This window comes from Rhinolophus ferrumequinum, chromosome 2 (assembly GCF_004115265.2).
Source record: "Rhinolophus ferrumequinum isolate MPI-CBG mRhiFer1 chromosome 2, mRhiFer1_v1.p, whole genome shotgun sequence".
NCBI classification, from domain to species: Eukaryota; Metazoa; Chordata; class Mammalia; order Chiroptera; family Rhinolophidae; genus Rhinolophus; species Rhinolophus ferrumequinum.
In genome coordinates, this window is record NC_046285.1 from 28,253,437 (window position 1) to 28,273,203 (window position 19,767).

General features: G+C 40.5%; 1 protein-coding gene across 6 annotated transcripts in view; it reads left to right on the plus strand.

The window, feature by feature from the left end:
* Nucleotides 1–19,767, plus strand: part of ST3GAL6 (ST3 beta-galactoside alpha-2,3-sialyltransferase 6) — a 70,394-nt gene that overhangs the window by 23,258 nt on the left and 27,369 nt on the right. For all 6 annotated transcript variants that reach the window (XR_004421182.1, XM_033088942.1, XM_033088926.1 and 3 more), the window contains exons 3-4: nt 14,506–14,605; nt 16,949–17,026. Coding sequence is in view for 5 of the 6 variants with exons in the window: in XM_033088926.1 (XP_032944817.1) it covers nt 14,506–14,605; nt 16,949–17,026 (178 nt within the window). In the remaining variant the exon portion in view is untranslated. The remainder of the gene's footprint in view (nt 1–14,505; nt 14,606–16,948; nt 17,027–19,767) is intronic.

Consider the following 19,767-nt stretch of genomic DNA (forward strand, 5'->3'; position numbering starts at 1 on the left):
CTGGTGAATTGATAAAAATTATGGAATAGCCATGCAGTGGAATATTACTTAGCAATAAAAAGGAATGAATTCCAGGTACAAGCAACAAGATGGACATTTTTTTCCAAAAGCTTATGCTAATTGAAATAAGCCAGAAACAAGATGCATACTATATTATTCCATTTATATGAACTTTTAGAAAAAGCAAAATTACAGTGATAAACAGATCAGGAGCCAGGAACTGGGGGAGGGCAGTTGATTGCAAAGAGGAACACGGAATTTTGGGGGCTGACGGAAATTTTTAGTATGATTTTGGTGCTTGGTACAAGATGGTATGTATTTGTCAAAACCCATCAAATTGTACTTAAAAGTGGCAAATTTTATCATATAAAATTTTTTATCTCAGTAAATTAAAAAAGTTGGTCACAATCATTAACTTGTTAACAATATCTAATACTCCTGGGAGACTATCTTGTCAGTCAGATATTAATGTAAGGAAATAGAGAAAATGTCCACTCTGGGAAAAGAAATAGGTCTCTAAGAGAAAATATGAATAAGCAGTAGGAACATGAGAAGTTCCCTTAAAAGCTTCTTTGTATATTTTCAATGTAGCTGAATCCAAAGGGAGAAATCTTGAAAACAGGTACTTCAGCTCATTTATTTTTTAGCATCCAGTATAGTATGCTATTAGCTGAATGATTTTAGTGTGTCCTGCTGTGCTATTAGAAAACCAAATTCTGCTGAAAAGTCATTTTCCTCCTTTTTATATTCTTTGCAGTGAGCACATCCAATTTTCAGGGGAGGATTTGCTCATCTGCTTTGGCAGTGAGGGCTTAACTTTTAATTGGGTGAAAATGTCTGTCCACAAATGTTCAAAATGAAATCTGGTGAAAGCACTGTCTTTCTTGAAAGACTGAAAAAGTATGTGTGTAGGAACTAGCTGCATATCATTGTATTAACAGAAGAATTGGGAAAGAAAACAGGAAGAAGGGTTCTTTTTCTACCTTAAAGAAAGAAAAAAAAGTGATGTATTTAGAAATCAGCCAGAATGTGTACAGTTGGTTCAATTTGTTGAAACTATATAAATAGATTTTTTGGGGGCATAAACCAATCTATAATTTTGTATTAATTTACTCAGTAATATCAGATTTTTCCTTAATATGTATCAAATAGCAGTAGCTCAATCCTTCAGATTTAAATGTAGCTTTTTCAGGTATAATATTGCATATTACTTTATTTTGTATATGCTATTTTGTTCTTTAATTATGGCCTATTAAGCACTTTCAAATCCTTCTAGCAAAAAACCATTAACTAGACTACTAATTCCTTAAGATTTATCTCTTTAATTGTGAAATGAATAGTTTTCATATGCTAATGTTTCTAAGTAAGTATATTTAAATAAATGCATACATTTAATGTGCATCATTCCTTGCTTTAATTAAAAAAAGCTATTAAGTGAATATATTAACTTCATGATGTTATAGTTTAAAAATACAGTAATGGTAGTTCCCTATAATGTACAATTAAAAAAGTCCAGACAAGCTGAACAATAATGAATGTCAACTACAAGTTATCTATCTATCTATCTATCTATCTATCTATCTATCTATCTATCTATCTATCTATGTATGTATGTATATACTTACAAGAAGCGGAGTACAGCATTAGGAATAGAGACAGTGGAAATGTAATGGCTGTGTGTGATGTCAGAGGGATAGTGGATGGGGGGAGGGGAGTTGTCACTGTGTGAGGGATAGAAATGATAAACGTCTAAGTATTACTTTGTTTTGTGCACCTGAAACTAATTAAAAAAAAAACGTGAGTTTGAATTCTGGCCACTGCTCTGGGAATTAAGTGTCTCCAGCATGGGGATGATAATACCCCTGCTTTCGTCCTCATGTGTGCAAAGGGCTCAGTGCAGTGGTGGGCATTTGGTACACACTTACTAGCGTACTGTTATTTACAGGATTGTCAACACCAGAGGGTGGTGGTCCTTGAGGTGTAAATGAGATTAGGGACACATTGGGTCATCCACGTGGTAATAAGGACCACACTTAAAAGTGGGGTAGTAAATGCGTTCAAGAGGACTGAAGCCTTTACATCTGTCACGGGGGGTAGGGGGAGGGTGTCCTTTGTGTCTCTGTAAAGGTTTGGTCTATATGGAGATGGCTAAGTCTAGGAGGCTTAGGGAACACATAGCGCTAGACCAGAAAATCAAGACATTAGTGCACAGCTAGAGCTGGAGCTAATGCTCACTTGAGCGTGTGAATAGTCACAAACTGAGCCATAAATACAGACAGGAAGGAAGGCAGGATGTAAGTCTGTCGGCCAAATTCACACTGTCTTGAGTGTGAGCTTAGGGCTGGTGGAGATCTGAATGGAGGAAGGCCTCTCCGAGGCCTGAACGGACACAGCCTGTCAGCAGAGCCCCCTGGGAAGGTTGTGGAGATGAGCCGTCAACAGGGGCACCTGGCTAAGGGGAAAGTTGTGGCTCAAATCCTGCTCATGCCAAGATATGTGCCCACAGGGTTGTGTGGAGCCAGGAGTGCAGGGGTTCCTCTCCTAATTTGCACAGAGATGCAGGTTATTGGTATTACTGCTGAGCAGCAGTGTGCTGGGTGTGAGAGGAGGCAGAGCAGCAGAAGAGCAGGACGTCTGTCACTGAGGAAGCAGAGAGCAGAAGAGGACAGGGTTTAAGATCCTAGGTACTAAAGAATTGGAAGTTTGGCTACAGAGCTGCTGGGTGAAGAATGCAGACATTGGAAAACTTGGATATAATTCAGGCCCTTGGCAGCAGGAACCCAGGTTCGGCAGATGAGGTGTTCAAGGTCGGCGTGGAATGGGCAGGGACCTGACCAAACTGTTGATCTGCTACTCGAGGGCTCCGCAGACTCCCTTTCCTTGGGCCAGGGTCAGTTCCAGAGCTCGGGGTGAAGCTGTGCCTACAGATGGGCATTAGGAAGTGCCTGTTGCCAGGTCCGGAGGAAACTGGGTACAGAGAGGCGAGGCAGGCTGGGTTCGTGCTTGCTCAGCTTCTGGGAAAGTGAACTTGAAGGGTCTTTCTTCCTTGGTGTTGTAGGATACTGACTGAGCTACCACAGGGCTGTTGCACTTGGTGAATAGAACAATGCTTCCAAAATTATTGCTGAACAAACTTTTTTCTATAAATAGGAAGTTGTTGGAAAAACAAGTTCCTTTCAGTTTGAGAAAGCATTAATAGAGTCTAAAAGTAAAAATATGACCATTTTCACGGGTCATTCCATAGGTTATTGTGTGTATGTGTTTTCTTAGCTTCGGGTGTACAGAACATAGTGATTTTTTTGTGTTTGTTTTTGTAAGCAATGCTATCATGGTTGCTCTGGGATTCGGGAGTGTGCGTTAAATGAACCAAGTGTCCTCTAGTTTGATTCTTATGGACACTAAAGCTTGAGAATCACTGCTCTAGGACACGCAACAGAACCCTGGAGATAAAAGTAATGGATTTACTGAAATCCAGAGGAATGGGGTTGGGAAGAACAAGGTTGGGAGTCATAGGGTTTTATTTCAGCACGGTTTGTGAATATAACCTTTCCATTTCGGCAATCCCTAGAATTGATACTGCTTAAGGAGCTGGTGGGATAGACAAGTTAGAGAAACGTTCTGTAATGTTTAGCCTGGTGTTAAAAGGATGGGCTTGCGTACCTTTGTAAAAGCTCACATCAGGAGACAGGCAGTCTACTGCACAGGCTGGGTCTGGTAGGTAAAGGTTTGAGTCCTGGTTCTGCTGCTTATCAGCTCAACAAAGATATTGCTCCTCTCAGAGCTTCAGTTTCCTCATCTATAAAGTGGGACTTGGAAGTTTACCACTCCCCTCACTGGGTGGTTGTGAGGATTACATGAGATCGTACGCCAGAAGCAATTATCACAGGCCTTGGCACATGCTAAGCACTCATGTATCTCTAATAAGCACTCTAATCAGCCATTATACTGATGGCTAGGCATTTCGGGTAAAAAAAAATGAATGCAAAGCATCTAACTGTGGGGTCTGTAACTATATTCTACAACTCTCCACTTAGCATCTTTTATGCGACAGGTATTGTTAGAAATGCTGGAAGTAAAATGATAGACAAGACAGACAGTCTTGCCCTAATGGAGCTTTCAGTCTAGAAGGATAACCACTGTAATATCTGTTATGGTCTCTGGATTTCAGTAAATCCTTTTTACACCCGCCCTATGGTTCTTGTGAGTGTCCGAGAGCTGTGATTATCAAACTTTAGTGTGCATAAGAGTCTAATTGGAGGGGGCTTGTTTCAACTTCCTTTCCCGAGTCGCAGAGATTCAGATCTACGTGAGGGCTCAGGAATGTGCATGTCAACAAGCCCCCAGCTGGTGCTGACCCTCGCACCTGCCATGTCACTTTGGAAAACGCTGTCCTAGAGCCACCTCCCTTTCACCAATATCTGAATTTACTTTTTTGGAACTCTAGCTGCCAATAGAGCAGAAAGTTCCTCTCATGCCATTTGATGTGAGAGACAGGGTGACACCAGGAATAAAACCCTGAGAAAGAAGTGGTCAGACCTTAAGTTTTTGTCTCTCAAGCTGTGTGACCTGGGACAACTCACTTAACTTCAGAAACTTTCCGTTCCCTCACTCATCAAGAGCAGACATGTACACCCACTAAGCTTGTTTTGATCCCTAAGTGAAGTGATAGATATACAAGCGTTTTATGAACTTTAAAGCTCCACACAAATAAAATTAACTTTTACTTTTTTTTTTTTTAAAGAGGAACAGGACTTTATTTGGGAACAGTGTGTACTTCCGGGACTTTCCCAAGTCAAGTTGTTGTCCTTTCAATCTTAGTTGTGGAGGGCGTAGCTCAGCTTCAGGTCCAGTTGCCGTTGTTAGTTGCAGGGGGCACAGCCCACCATCCCTTGCGAGAGTCAAGGAGTTGAACCGGCAACCTTGTAGTCGAGAGCCTACATTCCAACCAACTGAGCCATCTGGCCACCTGGGAGCTGAGCGGCAGCTCATTGACTTCATTCTAGTTGCGGAGGATGCAGCTCGCTGGCCCATGTGGGAATCGAACCAGCAGCCCCGCTGCCCAGAGCTCGTACTCCAACCAACTGAGCCACCCATCCGCCCCTACTTTTACTTTTAAAGAGAAGGAAAAACTTTTGCCAAGGTTAAGCTCACTTTGGCATATATAGATTATTCATGTATTGGGTTACATATCAGAATTTAAGAAGAAATAAACATTCAGTTTCTACTGATGAGTCCCACTCTCCCCTGGTGTCCTCTACTCACACTTTAGATGAATAATTGCTGTTCTAATGCAAACTTCGTAAAGGATGTCTTAGGGAACCTGCTCTTAGGGGCAGCTGCAGCCTAGAAGCCAGCATCTGTTAATGTTTAACGTCAAAATCTGGAAAACTTGTTTGTTTTGGTAAATGAAGCTATATTGAAGGGCTTATGGTTTTGTTTTGTTATTTTGTTTTGTTTTCCTTAAAACAGGCATGCTATATTAAATTGTAACTGGTTTTCCTTTGATTGCTTTTGTTGAGAGTACAATGGTTATTCCATTTGTAAAATTATAGTTAGAGAATTTGTTTATCTGTGGAAGCTTTTCCTGTGAGCAAGCAGAGGAACTAAACATGTTTATCACAATTATATCCTGACTGGTCCCAGTCTACTTTGCAGCTTGAACATGGACGTTTTGAATTGCCCATGAAATACCAGAGAGGCTAAGCTTCCTAAACTTTTCTCAGGTGGTGTATGCAACTGCTCTTCTAGAGTAGTTTCCTTTTACTTTTTGAAGGAAAAAAGAATGTTCTCTTACACTTTGTTTTCAGCTAAACCACATATTAGTGAATGAAGAACAGTAAAAATCTCAGTTACCCATACTTCCGTGATCTGTGAAATAATACATAAATTTTCCCAAAGAATGTGTTTTGGGGAACAGGTGAGCAAACTGAATTGTAAATACTGAGTTTTTTTCCTCTAGGTCATCTGCTGTCTTAGATGTAAATGTTTTGTTTGTTTGTTTGTTTGTTTTAAAGATTTTATTGGGGAAGGGGAACAGGACTTTGTACTTCCTCGAACAGTGTGTACTTCCAGGTCTTGTTTCCAAGTCAAGTTGTTGTCCTTTTAATCTTAGTTGTGGAGGGCGCAGCTCAGCTCCAGGTCTAGTTGCTGTTGCTAGTTGCAGGGGGCACAGCCCACCATCCCTTGGAGGGAGTTGAACCGGCAACCTTGTGGTGGAGAGGATACGCTCCAACCAACTGAGCCATCCAGGAGCTCAGCGGCAGCTCAGCTCAAGGTGCCATGTTCAATCTTAGTTGCAGGGAGCGGAGCCCACCATCCCTTGGGTGAGGAGTTGAACCGGCAACCTTGTGGTTGAGAGCCCACTGGCCCATGCGGGAATCGAACCGGCAGCCTTCGGAGTTAGGAGCATGGAACTCTAACTGCCTGAGCCACCGGGTCGGCCCAGATGTAAATGTTTTAAAAAAATTGCTGATACTGGTGTCATCCTTGTTGAGTGTTTGCATAAATGATATTATTCTGAGTGGAGCCTTAAATATTTAATTTGAGTATTTACATAGGTTGTTAGGTGACTGTTTTGGACCATAGTAAAATGCCTTCCAGCACAGTCTTAAACATACCCAATATTCATGTTTGACTGATACCTGTATGGGAAAAAAAAGCATTTTGCTGAGGTCAATTCGATCAAAGGGATGAGACAAGCCAAGTGCATATCAGCTTCCTGTCAGCTCTGATAGCCTTCTATCTGGTCATCTTGAAGCATGGCTCATGGCCTAATGCCTCTCTCACATATGCAATGAATTGCCTTTTAGAACCAAATTGGAGTCTAGTTCCTGGACCTTCTTAATATTTACCCAGCACAAGAGAAGGAAGGAAAGCTAACATTTGTTGAACACGTAGTAAGGGCTGAGTTCTGGGCTCCTGTCTTGTCTTTGAGTCTTCAGTTAACCACTTCAGTGATGCATCTTATATCCCAAACACCTCACTGTCTTCAACTTTTACTCTGATAATTCCAAACCTTAATTCTTTCCATCACTTGGATTTTATCAGTGACTTCTTAAGAAACACAGAACCATACTATTTTTTTTAACCCACTAAATATCATGCAACGTATTTCTTTTTCCAAGACAAATTTAAGGTGATTTTTAAAATAACCCACAATACATCAAGATAGCATACATTATAATGGGTGAGGAAGACAGAACAAAGTGGAAAGGGGCTGGAAGCAGCAGGTCGACATGTCCCTTCATGATTTGCTCTCTTTACCATCAGAAGATGCTGAGCTTTCTGCCAAAGCAACACCCAGTCACATTTTCCTGTCAGGCTAATAACAATACAGCACAGGCTGCATTAAGGATAGGCCAAGTCTCAATTTAGCTTTCTCAAAATCCATGCATTTACTGTGTAGCAAAAGAGAACACCTGACTTGATGTTTGTACACACAGACCCAGGTAAAAGCCCCGAGACGGCAAATCTACCTTCATAAGCAGGGGGCAGGGAAAGACCAAAGAAACAGGTTGGCCACTCCAGTCTGGTAGTTCAGAGAGTTTATTAATGGATACTTACATACGTGCCATGTCTTGGGCAACTGCAAGATAAACTGGACGCCACTGGAACAGCAGAAGTCTAACGATCAGAAAGACAAATATTTAGTAGGGACTTGAACTGGGAGATCTCTTTCTACGAGAATTACACTTGTACCCTGATTTTTAGGTGTGGCCATGTCTTTGGAACATGGCCCGGCTGTGTACACCATACATGTTGGCCAGGGAGGTGGTGCTTCCTGGTGTGAAGAAGTGAATACAGGGAGGAATATGCTAGACTAGGACCCGTACCGTCTCCCCTCTTTGAACAGCGTGGGTCCCAGTCCATGCGTGGTGTGTTTCTATGCATTTGGATAACAGGATCCCACTGGAGACAGCAATTCCTTCCCACCCATGAGAGGGAATTAACCGACTCATTCTGGCAGGATGTCCTATTGCAGAAATGGGCCCCGTTCCAGGGACAATAGGGCTCGGTGCCCTCTTTGTCATAGCTTGTAGGTCCATGGCAAGCATTGGGACGATTGCTGTGTCCTTTGTTTCCTGCATCTTTATGGTATTGGGTACCTCAGTCTGCATTCCTAGTCTGGCGTATAAATCAACAGGCCCTAAAAGTTGGTCATTTAAATATATCAATGCTTGGGAAAGCACCTTCGTCCACCCAGCCAAAGTAGGTTTTCCAGGTAATAACTCTATCTGTTGTTTACGGTCACCATTTTTCTGTTCCACCAACCGAGCTGCCTGTGGGTTACTGACTGGGAGATGGAATCTCCATTCAATAACTGTATTGACCAGCTCACCGTATTCTCAAGGCAGCCCTGCCTCCTTTGCTATACTCGTACATCATCTTATTTGGGCACTACCGTGCCCACTTTCCCGGTGTACCCAAACTGCAGTGTCAACTGATGGGTCAGTTGCTAAAGTGTGTATATTTGCCACGGTGTCTACTTCCTGATTATCTGGAGGTGTAGATGCCTTATGAGCATGGACGTGGAAGATAAGATCTGCCTCATGCTCTTGTAAGCAAGCCCATGTTATGTTTCCACATCTCTTGTCTCCATAAAGTTTTGTTGATAATTATCCTCCCCTCCATTTCCATTGTCCAATCCATAAAGCCAATCCTCTTTAAAACAGTCCAATTGTCAGTATACAGGATCAGTGGTCAGAGTTCATGCATGACTGCCAACCGGACAGCTCTTAATTCAGCCCAATGATTACTGTAGTTTTTTTTCCCGTTTCCATCCAGATAGTGTCAGTGAATGGTTAGATGGCAAGTGCCATCCAGGTAGGTGGTTTATCCTGGCTAGAGCCGTCAGTGTACCAAGCTCCTACTGGAACTTCCCCTCTTCCTTCTTTGCAAGTTGCAAGGGCTGACACAGGGATGAGAGCAGGAGCATTTGGAGGGTCTATATATTCAGTGGAGCCTGATAATTGCTGTATCTCTAAAGACAGAGGACTATTTGACAGAGTACTCCTGTTGTACGGAGGCATGCCATTGAGTAGGAGTCTGAGCCCTGTCACAGTCAGGTAGGCAGCACATGTCCACCCCTTGATGGGACGACAAGTTCTAACTGTAACTGGCTGCTCTGTGGTAAGAGGCTCCACCTGCAGGGACTCTGTATTCATTGTCAATAATTGCTGTTCTACTAGGGTATATCTGATATCTGACCCATTCTGTAATTGGGACCAAAATCCAAGGGGCACTCGTTGCTTTGCCTTTTTTGCCAGAATGTCAGCCTATGTCTTCTGGGGTTACTGAAACCTCTCATTCAAATGGCAACCCTGCCTACGAGATTCCAAAAACTTCAATCTGGTTGACCAGTATTTTTATCTCCCCAGTCCCATATATGTCCCTTCTTAACTAGGTGATATAATGAGTGAAGGCATTGTGCTAGGTGGGGTATAAATATTCACCAGTACCCCAGAATTCCCACAAAATCCTATACTTCTTTCACAGTTTTTTTGGATGGAGTATGCTAGTACTTTGTGACATTGTGTGTCATACCTTGTCACATGAATCCCAAGAACTTTATTGAGGTGCCTGGATCTTGAATTCTCTGCAGATTCACTGCCCGATCTTTCTGTTGTGGGTGGTCCAGTAGAGACTGCAAGGATTTCTGTAGTAGTGGCGAATCTTCGTAGGTTATCATTATGTCATCAAAATAATGAGCCCATTTCACAGAGATCAGGCAGGAAATCAGTGACACGTCCCAAGCCATCATCCCGTGCCATATGGTGGGTTTGGGTAAATTGCATTGAAGAAGCACTTGGATGGTATACCCCAAGTGGGAAACACGTTTTCTAACAGTTTCTTTGTCACTGAGAGGGCATCAGCCTTATATCAGGGGAAGGCTACATGTTTATCCAGAAGATATACATACAACAAGAACATATTGACAACCCATACTAAGTGGCAATTGAATGAAGTCCAGCTTAAATGTACTATGGTGAATGAAGGAATGCAAAAACTGAAAAATGGAGTTTGCCACTGAGCCTGGGAGAACTAAATGGCTGTCTTGGGTTTCCATCAGCCCCAAGTATTCATTTAATTTACAACCATTGTTTACCCATCTTAATTTCCCTGATTTAGGAGCAGATTGTTGTCATATTATAAGGACATTAGGGTAGCAAAAGTCTGGCACTGAGAGGTCATTTTTGCAGAAGTAGAATGAACTTTGTTCATATGTGCTACAATCTTTATAGATTTTGTTGCTGCTGCCTTTTGACAAACATCAGCTGGGGCATTTCAACTTCATAACAGAAGGTTAACTTTTACTATTGAGAAGATGCAGTTTTCTTAAGTAGTCAAAGACCTGATTAAGACAACATAAAACACCGAAAGTTATTTTGATAAAATATAGAATCTTTGTTTTTTAGGCAGAAAACTTGTGACAGTATCTTATCAGGAGCAGACCCATCGTCCAAGAAAATTTTGGCTTTTTAACAGAGAGAAAGAGAACCAAATTCTAATTTTGCATCAGCTTACTTTTGATATTTAAATCCACTTACTTACTTAAATCCGTTTTAATCTTAGCCAGCTTGACCACACATTAAAAATTTTTTTCTCCAAAGATTTCTTTTCATAAGCCTGCTACAATTATTGCTGAAGGTTTCACCTAAAAACCTCTTACTCTATTTAAATCTATTGAATTTATTAGTTCTTAACAATTATGTTTAAGTTACCCACAAAACTTCGTGAGACTTTAGACAGAAGCAGCCTTCATTCTAAGTTATTATTTTTGCTGATAGATTTATAAGCCTTGATAAATTAAAGGTAAAGACATATCCGTCTTAATCAAACCAACAAACTTAAACTAACTTTAATATCAGATATTTTCCCACATCACTTGATCCTGAAAAGCATTTGAATAGGTTTCTATATTTCTGAGAATTTTACAATACCCAGTCCTTAATTTATATATGTGCTTAATTCCTTTAAGCCAATTAAATGTAGCTTTTACAAGGTAGCAATACCATCTGGAGGTAGAAAATACCACACAGATACAACACATATATAGACACACGTGAACACACGAACAGATGCACGTTGAGACCTCATGGCTTCCATGAAAAAAGTGTGCTCTATTCAAAGGACCTTTCCTCCCACCCCTCCCCCACACCTCGCAGCCAGTACTGATGCTAACAGAGCTGTAATATCTTTTTCTAGTTTCAGTTCTTCCTGTAATTTTCTAATCTTGGCTTCTGCCTTTTGCTGGATGGCCCGCCAAACCACCCATAAGGACCAGCCTACAGCTTCCGCCATAAATTTTCATGCCTTGCTGCCATGTAGTTCCTCAAACAAGTGCATGAGACGACTCAGCATTTTGGGGGCATCCTGTACTCACACAGTAGTCCACCTACCCTGTTTCCCCGAAAATAAGACCTAGCCAGACAATCAGCTCTAATGTGTCTTTTGGAGCAAAAATTAATATAAGACCTGATATTATATTATATTATATTATACCCGGTCTTATAGTAAAATAAGACCGGGTCTTATATTAACTTTTGCTCCAAAAGACGCATTAGAGCTGATTGTCTGGCTAGGTCTTATTTTCGGGGAAACACGGTATATCTAGAATACAGGCCACCCCTCCCCACATGGACCTAGATGACCAACCTGGTATTTCCCCCACAGATGTTTTTTTTTTCCCCCCAAAGCCCATTTCATCGGTCTCCTGGCTGCCTCACCAGTTGTTAGTACATGTGGACCCAGCAGGGAAATGCCCCCAGACTGAAAATCTACCTCCATAAGAAAAGGGCAAGGAAAGACCAAAGAAACAGGCTGGCCACTCCAGTCTGTCAATTAATAGAGTTTAGTAAGGCAAACATCCGTAGGAGGCATGGTGTGGGCAGCTGCAAGCCAAAATGGATCCCTGTGCCTGCTTGGCCTGCCATTCCCTGCCAGAGACTTGGGGGAAGAGGTGGTCATGGGTACTAGTATGTACGTGAACGCTGCCAAGTATGAGAAACTACCTGCTTGGCCAGGTCAGGACAACAGGCTGTTCCAGGAACCAGCATGTGGTGTGATGCAGGGGGAGTGGGGGCCGATTTATGTCAGAATGAACATCGGTTACGATCAGGCAGTCTCTAAGGGGGATTGGCAGTAAGTAGTCTCCCCCTTGGGGACTGGTTCCAGCTCACGGGTCTGACAGCTGTCATGTCATGGAACAGTCTCTCCTTCACACTTTAGGTTTAGAAAGCAAACAGCATTAAAATATACAAACACACTCAGCATGTATTTTTCTGTGCTATGTTATACCAGATGCTTCCCCTGCCCCCGTCACTTCCGTTAATCCATCTAATACCCCAAAGACGTAGGTTGTGTGCTCTCTCTGGTAAACATGTGAGGATACTCAGGTTGGAAGAGGTAAACTGATTCACCGAAGGTCCCCCAAGCCAGGAATTATGTGGAATTGGGCCAGGAACCATGTCTTCTGATTTCCAACCAGTGTTGACTCTTCATAGGGATCTGTATACTAAATTAGAAGTTGTATGTATACGAGGTCCAACAATTAAGTTCGCGAACTCATCCTGGAAAAGTGCTACATACCTCATTGCTGAATACAACACATATATGGTCACCTTTGAAATACTCCCCTTGGGAAGCTATGCACAGATGCCAGCACCTAGTTCACCCTTCAAAGCAATTTTGGAACTCTTTTCCTGGACTGGCCATCAGAGCTGTTGTTGTAATATCCTTGATATCCTGAATGCCATCAAAATGTCTTCCTTTCAATATTTCCTTTATCTTCGGGTAAAGAAAGAAGTCATTGGGGGTCAGATCAGGTGAGTAGGGAGGTTGTTCCAATACAGTTGTTTACTGGCTCAAAACTGCCTCACAGACAGTGCTGTGTGAGCTCGTGCATTGTCGTGATGCAAGAGCCATGAACTGTCGGGGAAAAGTTCAGGTTGTTGAACTTTTTCACGCAGCATTTTCAGCACTTCAAATATTAAACTTGGTTAGCTGTTTGTCCAGTTGGTACAAATTCATAATGAAAAAGTGAGCCACATCGTTGCAACAAGTTCGCGAACTTAATTGTCAGACTTCATAAACTCAAGTTTTCTCATTTATTTGCTTTCTCCGGGCATAGCCTACATTTTTAACTAATTTATAATAGTGGCCTATGGGGGTGGTGGCTCTCTTAATAGCAGTGGGGAGCAACAGCTGAGGCAAGAGCAGCCATTTGGACGGGATAATCACCACTGGTTGGCAAACAGCCCCACACCCTCGTTAGCTCCAGAAGGTCTCAACTATAACAGAGCCCGGCACAATGATGACATTTGTTAAGATGACCTTCATTATCAAAAAGAATTAAATGATGTTTAATATATTCCACATATGAAGGCAAAAGAGTGCTTTATTTTAAGATTTTCATTCACACTTACTTTACCATTAAATGGGAGGCAGCATTACATTATTTGGCAATGTGTCCAACCAGACTGGCACGTTCTGAACTGCACTGCCCTGACTGAGGTTAATGAATATGGTAGGAGTGAGAGGTGTGGTACATGCAGTTGTCTAGATCAATCGGAAACTTAATAAGAGATGCAAAGAAATAGTTTACCTCTTTAGAGTCACACGCATTGAAATAGAAGATGTATCATATGTATCAAATTTGTCTTTTTCATTAAATTACATGTGAAAAAGAACTTATTCCTCTTTGAAACAAAAGTGGAAAGTAAACAAATGTATTCTAGATGTTCTTTTTTACAATACATATATTCTGTAAAGAGTGTTTTCTTCTTTCATTTTGTTTGCATTTATATTCTAGAAAGGATTGTGTCAAGATTTTTCTGTCTACAAATGTGCAATGAGCCGTGCACTTAATGTCATTTAATACAAAAGTAAGCAAGTAATTAGCTCAATTTACCTGTGCCATGATATTGAAAAATCAGATAAAAGTGTATTAAAATTGAAGATGTGGGGAATATTTTTAAAAGCTTTTTTCTTAGTTTTTTTTTTATTAGAAAAAGGACTTGTAAAAATTATAATGTTTAACGCTTAAAAGTCATTTCAATCACTAAAGAAATGAAATGTTTATTTACATCTTAAGGCATATATTCACTTTTTATTGAGGGAGAAAATAGGTATTCTTTCATGTTTCTGAAAAAAGTTTGGATATGGAGTGGATGTGTAAAATTTGGTTCTGAATTAATTATTTTCTTTCTTATTTAACATGAGAAAGTAGTAGGGAAGCCACTAGCTTTGGCACCGTGGAACTGTTTATTGGTCTACACACGTATTATGTTATGTTGATTAAAGATAAAAGGATGAGAAGAGATAGAAAAAACCTTCTCCTCCTTCTGCACAGTTAGTGGGTATTTCCAAAACAATAGGCCTACATCATTTTCTTCTACTTTTTCCTTTCTATATGTGTATTCACTAACACTTATATTTGAGCCACTGGGTACATCCATCTGAATAACAATCTTGCCTTTTCTTTGGACTTCCTTCTCTGTATTTCAGGTGGGCCAGCCATGAGAGGGTACCTCGTGGCCATATTCCTGAGTGCTGTATTCCTCTATTATGTGCTGCATTGTATATTATGGGGAGCAAATGTCTATTGGTAAGTTTCATTTTTTGCTATTTACAAATAACTCCCAAACTAGTCTTTCACAGAGACACACCAATTGTTAGAGGGAAACTCCCGTAACATTTTGAACATTTTCTAGCTTTCCATTATAAACTGGGGTTTTACCATTCTAGTATCTTGTACATTTTATCTCTAACAGTTGAAAAACTGATAAGCAATACCTTTTTACGGACTTTTCAATGAAGCAATGGTGTTGACTGTCTTTGGGATATAACATCCTTTATGTAATATTTCATCTCCTTGAAGTGATGGAGTAAATCTTGGACCCTGTGGTATTTGATTTCTAGAGTCCAAAATGCTTGGATAAGAGATTGTTGATAAAGTGTAATACTACATATGGTTTCCTTTGTTTAAAAATATTTGGTGAATGACGATATACATATATTTTAGAATAACTTTGACTTGAAATGTCACATATAAAACTTTGAAAAGGCACAGATAATTTTATTACAGAGAAAACTTGTATAATAAGCTTTTTACCCTATATCCCCTCGTCAGTCCTTTCTCTAGGAATAAAGTTTTGATGACCTTTAAATGCTGAATGGGTGGTAGTATATGATTATATCAAAATGAATCACACAATAACTTCCTGTCTTAAACAAAGTTCAGTACTTTTTGCCAGTGTTTCAGTAATAGATCCTAGATCATGTTTCCAGCTTGTGTTTACTAGATTCAAAAAATATAAAGTGATGCTTCTTCATTTAATGTTGTCGCTGGCTGACTGAAAAATAATTGAAATGTTCTTCATGGAAGGAAGTTAGGCAAATGGTCACTGGGAAAAACCCAAAATGCGAGGTGGGTGGGTGTAGCTGTAAGTTTTAGGCTTTGAATTTAAATATTGAGCTAGAAAACTTAGAAGTCTGGTTGTACACTACATGAAAATTATACCATAGGAATCTCTCCCTCCATCTATGCTACCTCCTGTCTTTGTTCCACACTTAATATGAAAGACAAGAACAGAAGAAAAAGCAAAAAGCTTACTAGACTGCTATTTTCCTATTGTTGATTACAGGGGAAATGATGAAAAAGACAATGAAAAGTTTCCAAATTCAGCACAGTCTTTAGTTTGCAGGATTTCAGGAGTGTTCATGTCACACCTAAGCTAACACATTACTCTAGCCACAGACAGTACCGTGGGAAATTACCTCAGAGGGGCGTTTGTGCCATGCTCATTTCCTTAAAAACTATTTCAGGCAGATAATTGTCTTTTTTTTTTTTTTTTTTTTTTTTGACACCCAACTTTTGTCTTCACAATCTAAAAGCGTTTGTTTTGTATCTCTTAATAACCTCTTAATAACCTCTATCTCTTAATTTGTCCTCTGAATACAATTTACTTTTTTTGACCTGATGTGCTGGTCCACTATATATGTATCTTTCCTACATATAAGTCAAAGAATTCTTGCCATTCACAGAAGATGTTTCTCAGCATAAGGACGTTACAAGCCTCATAGTTCAGAAACCTAGCAGTTCTAACTATGAGGATTTGGAATCCCCCCAAATTGAAAATTGAGTTTATCCATGAAGAATTCAGACTCTTTCTGTCTAAGTCCTATGAATTATAGAAGAAAATTGATTCCTTTTTTTTTTCTATTAATTCTTCACATAATTGATGATCATGCATATGTTCTTATGATAAGCTGCTTTCCTCTTTCCTGGCTAAGTCTGGATCCTGTCACCCTACTCCCTTCATTTATTGTCTTGTTACACAATCCTCTTTTGAAACTGTGGCAACAACTGCTCCATTCAGAAGACACACAGGGCCTAATCTGTGCCAAAAATCAAGGAGAGTTAGGGATGATGCCCAACAGTGTGATTTGTGGAGTCACCAGATCACACGGCAGGGTCTGCAGAACCTGCGCAGGTCAGTGTTTCTGCCATCTACGCTGCTGGTAGGTGTCCCCAGGTGTGGCATAAAGGACCTAGATAGTTGTGTGCAAGTGGGTGGGGTGAGCTGGGTTTCTGAGGCTTTTGGGGACTTCTAAAAAGCCAGTCAGGTTATGGCTTCCACAGTGCGGTAATCTGAGCCCTTCTCGGAGGGTCCTTTCATGGCTCTTTGATTTACTGCTCTTAGAATCACTTGTGGCTCGCTCATCACCTCAGCCTTTTCCATCTCTCTTGTCTTGCATGCACAAATCCTTACATGTGCGCAGGACTTGGAGAAGATTCTGTCACACAGCAGGGCCTGCTGTGAGCATTTTTATTTCCTGTGTAAGAGGCTTGTCAGTGGTGGCACCGAGTGGGTTCCCAGGGCATTTGCTTCCCTTTGGGCTGGCTGCCTGTTTCTACTTTCTGACTCACACTATTTTTGTCTTATAGGGTGCCACCTGTGGAAATGAAACGGAGAAATAAGATCCAGACTTGTTTATCAAAGCCAGCTTTTGCTTCTCTCCTGAGGTAAAAACATAAAAGAAACTGTGGCATACAAAATGTTCAGAATGTGTTTGTGATCATTTTCCACACTTGTTTACTTTTTTTTTTCCCCCATACAAATCTTAGCAATAGAAAGTGGACTCCTTATATTTAAGGAAGAGCTTAAATATCATGTTTCTTTTTGTGCTGGTAATCAGAACTCTGTATATATTTTTAGGAAAAGACATTGAAGAACTCAATCAGACTAGTGTTCTTTTCAAACAGGTGAGATTAGAGAGGTCTGTTTGTGTTTGACCATAAAAAGTAAACTGTTTTTCAGGGCTCCCCCCGCCCCCGTGTGTTCCCATTTTATTTTCCATCCCTATTATTTTGTGGCTTCTTCTCCCTTGCCTCTAAGGTAAACTTTACAGTTAGAAAAATTTCCTGAATTTTAATGAACTACATAGTCATCTATGTATAATGATTGGTTATTATGGTTGTTTATAATAAATGATTGTTTATTATTGTCCGACTGTTAGGGAATTGACTCTTCTTTCCGTATATATACACTTTTACCTCTGTCACCTCAACTTTGATAGTTTGCTAGTCAAAATGATTCTAGATAAATAAAAATAAATGACAGTCTGGTCTGGGCATGTTTAATTGTGTAAAACATGTACAAGTTTTTCATCATTTTATCCATTAAGGATCAAAAATTCACACGTTCTTATTTTCTTCTACTATATTACCACACCTTTTGATTACTGGTTCTTTAGCTTTTGGGGGCTACAGATCTTCTTAAACAACCAACATAAAATATTTCTGCATATGTTTATAGGTGAGCCATGACGACTTGCACTCTATCCATGGGGGTGTGTGCCCAGTTAGGGCCACTGCAAAACTGGAAGAGTGGTTTTATACTTTTTGACCATGGCCCACAGTGAGAAATACATTTAACTTTGTAACTTAGTATGCATACATGTTTATAGTAAGAAAATAAAGAATTTTTACACTTTGTACTTCATATGACCTGTATTCTGTTCTATTTACTTTCTAAAAATAGGCTGATCACGACTCACAAAATTGGTTTCATGAACCAACTATAGTTGCAGACTGCAGGCTTAAAATGCTACTCTAGAATCAGGGTACTCTTCAACTTTAGTGCAAAAAGGTATTTCCTTTTGAGAAAACCCAAAAGGGTTAAAGTAGTTATGCAACATTGCTCAGCGGGTATAGAAATTTACGTGACAGGTAGATTCACATTTATCATGTGAATAGTATTCTCTTGGGGCAGAGCTATCTTTTCTGCCAGTAACAATCAGAAGACGCTCTCTTGGGAAACTTGGGGGTGTTACCTGCAGTGCTGTAAAGAGGACACCTTTCCTTAGAGTAGAACTTCAGTGTGGGTTTCAGATAAGGGTTAGTGACCTCACACACACTTCACTTCTCATAGCTTCAGTTGCTTTGTCTAAATTGATTAACAGACTTTACCTATCTTTACAGGCTTTTGTAGGTGTAACAGCAGCAGAAATGTGATGTAATACATTATACTGTAATATAATACATGGTAATAGAATACAATGTAATATACGACAAGGCTGGTACTTATTGAGCCCCTACTGTGTGTGAGACATGGTGCTCAACAATTATGTCATTTAGGAATAAAATGTAAGTCGTCTAGCACAAGGTTGGACTGGCAATAGACATTAGTGATTGGTCACCGTCATCACCCTCACCATCTCCAATGCACAGAGTCCTTTATTGTCTTTCCCTCCTAGTGCAAAGTCATCTATGGTTCCCCTTCCCTAGGAAGATGGGAAGATCTTGAGTCTTCTCTCAATCTTAATTCAGGTGACCCAACACTTCCTCTTCCCAGAGCAGATTCTGAACTTGGGCATCAACCCTAATATACAAACGACCTTTCAAAATTGGCTGGATTCCTGAGGCTGCTATCACTGTAACAACTATATCTGGGAAACACGTCTCAAGCAGGAAGGGCTGGTCCCTCACCTGTTTCCTTGGTCTGAATATGTGTAAGTTTTTAGCTCAGCTCTGAAGATCTTAAGCTCCGGTGACTTGCTCGCGGTTAAGTCCTGGCTCCTTGCCCTGGCTCCTGAGTGGCAAAGCCAGGATAAAACTGAAGCTAGCGCACGCTTACTCTGCTGCTGTTTATTTCCATTCTGTCATGCAGCCTCTGAAACCTGAGGGACACTCCGCAGTTTTTAGACTAAGGAAAAGGCAAAACTGATAAGGCCAGAAAGATGGGGCCCTATGTGGGGTTTGGGTTAAGGATTAGCTTAATTTGCTCAGTAGCATCCACTCCTGGTAGATAAAAATAATATTTTAAATATGAGCTTTGCCCGATCCTTCTCGTTAATGAAAAAACCTTTTATATTTTTCTATTTCATAAGGGTTGCATTAAGAATTAATTTGCAGTTGAAATTCATTCAATCATTTAAACATATGTTGCCTGCCTACTCTGTGCCAGGCACTAAAATGGGGAAGAACCGGAGGCACACCCTACCCCCATCAAACTTTCTCTCTCGTCTGAGAGAGTACCTGAATGGGGGGGTACCTTCAGGACAGAGCAGGCAGTAGGAAGATAAATGCCCGTGGTTCTTGTTCTTGAGGAAATCTTAATTTAATGACACCAGGGGTTCTAGCTACATCTAATTTTAATGTACTTTTTATTTTTACAGCTGACAACTTCATACATAGGCAACTTCATTTAGGAGTGGCTTAGCAGCAATATTTTTATTTCCCCCTCTTCCTTTGGTTTTTCCTGT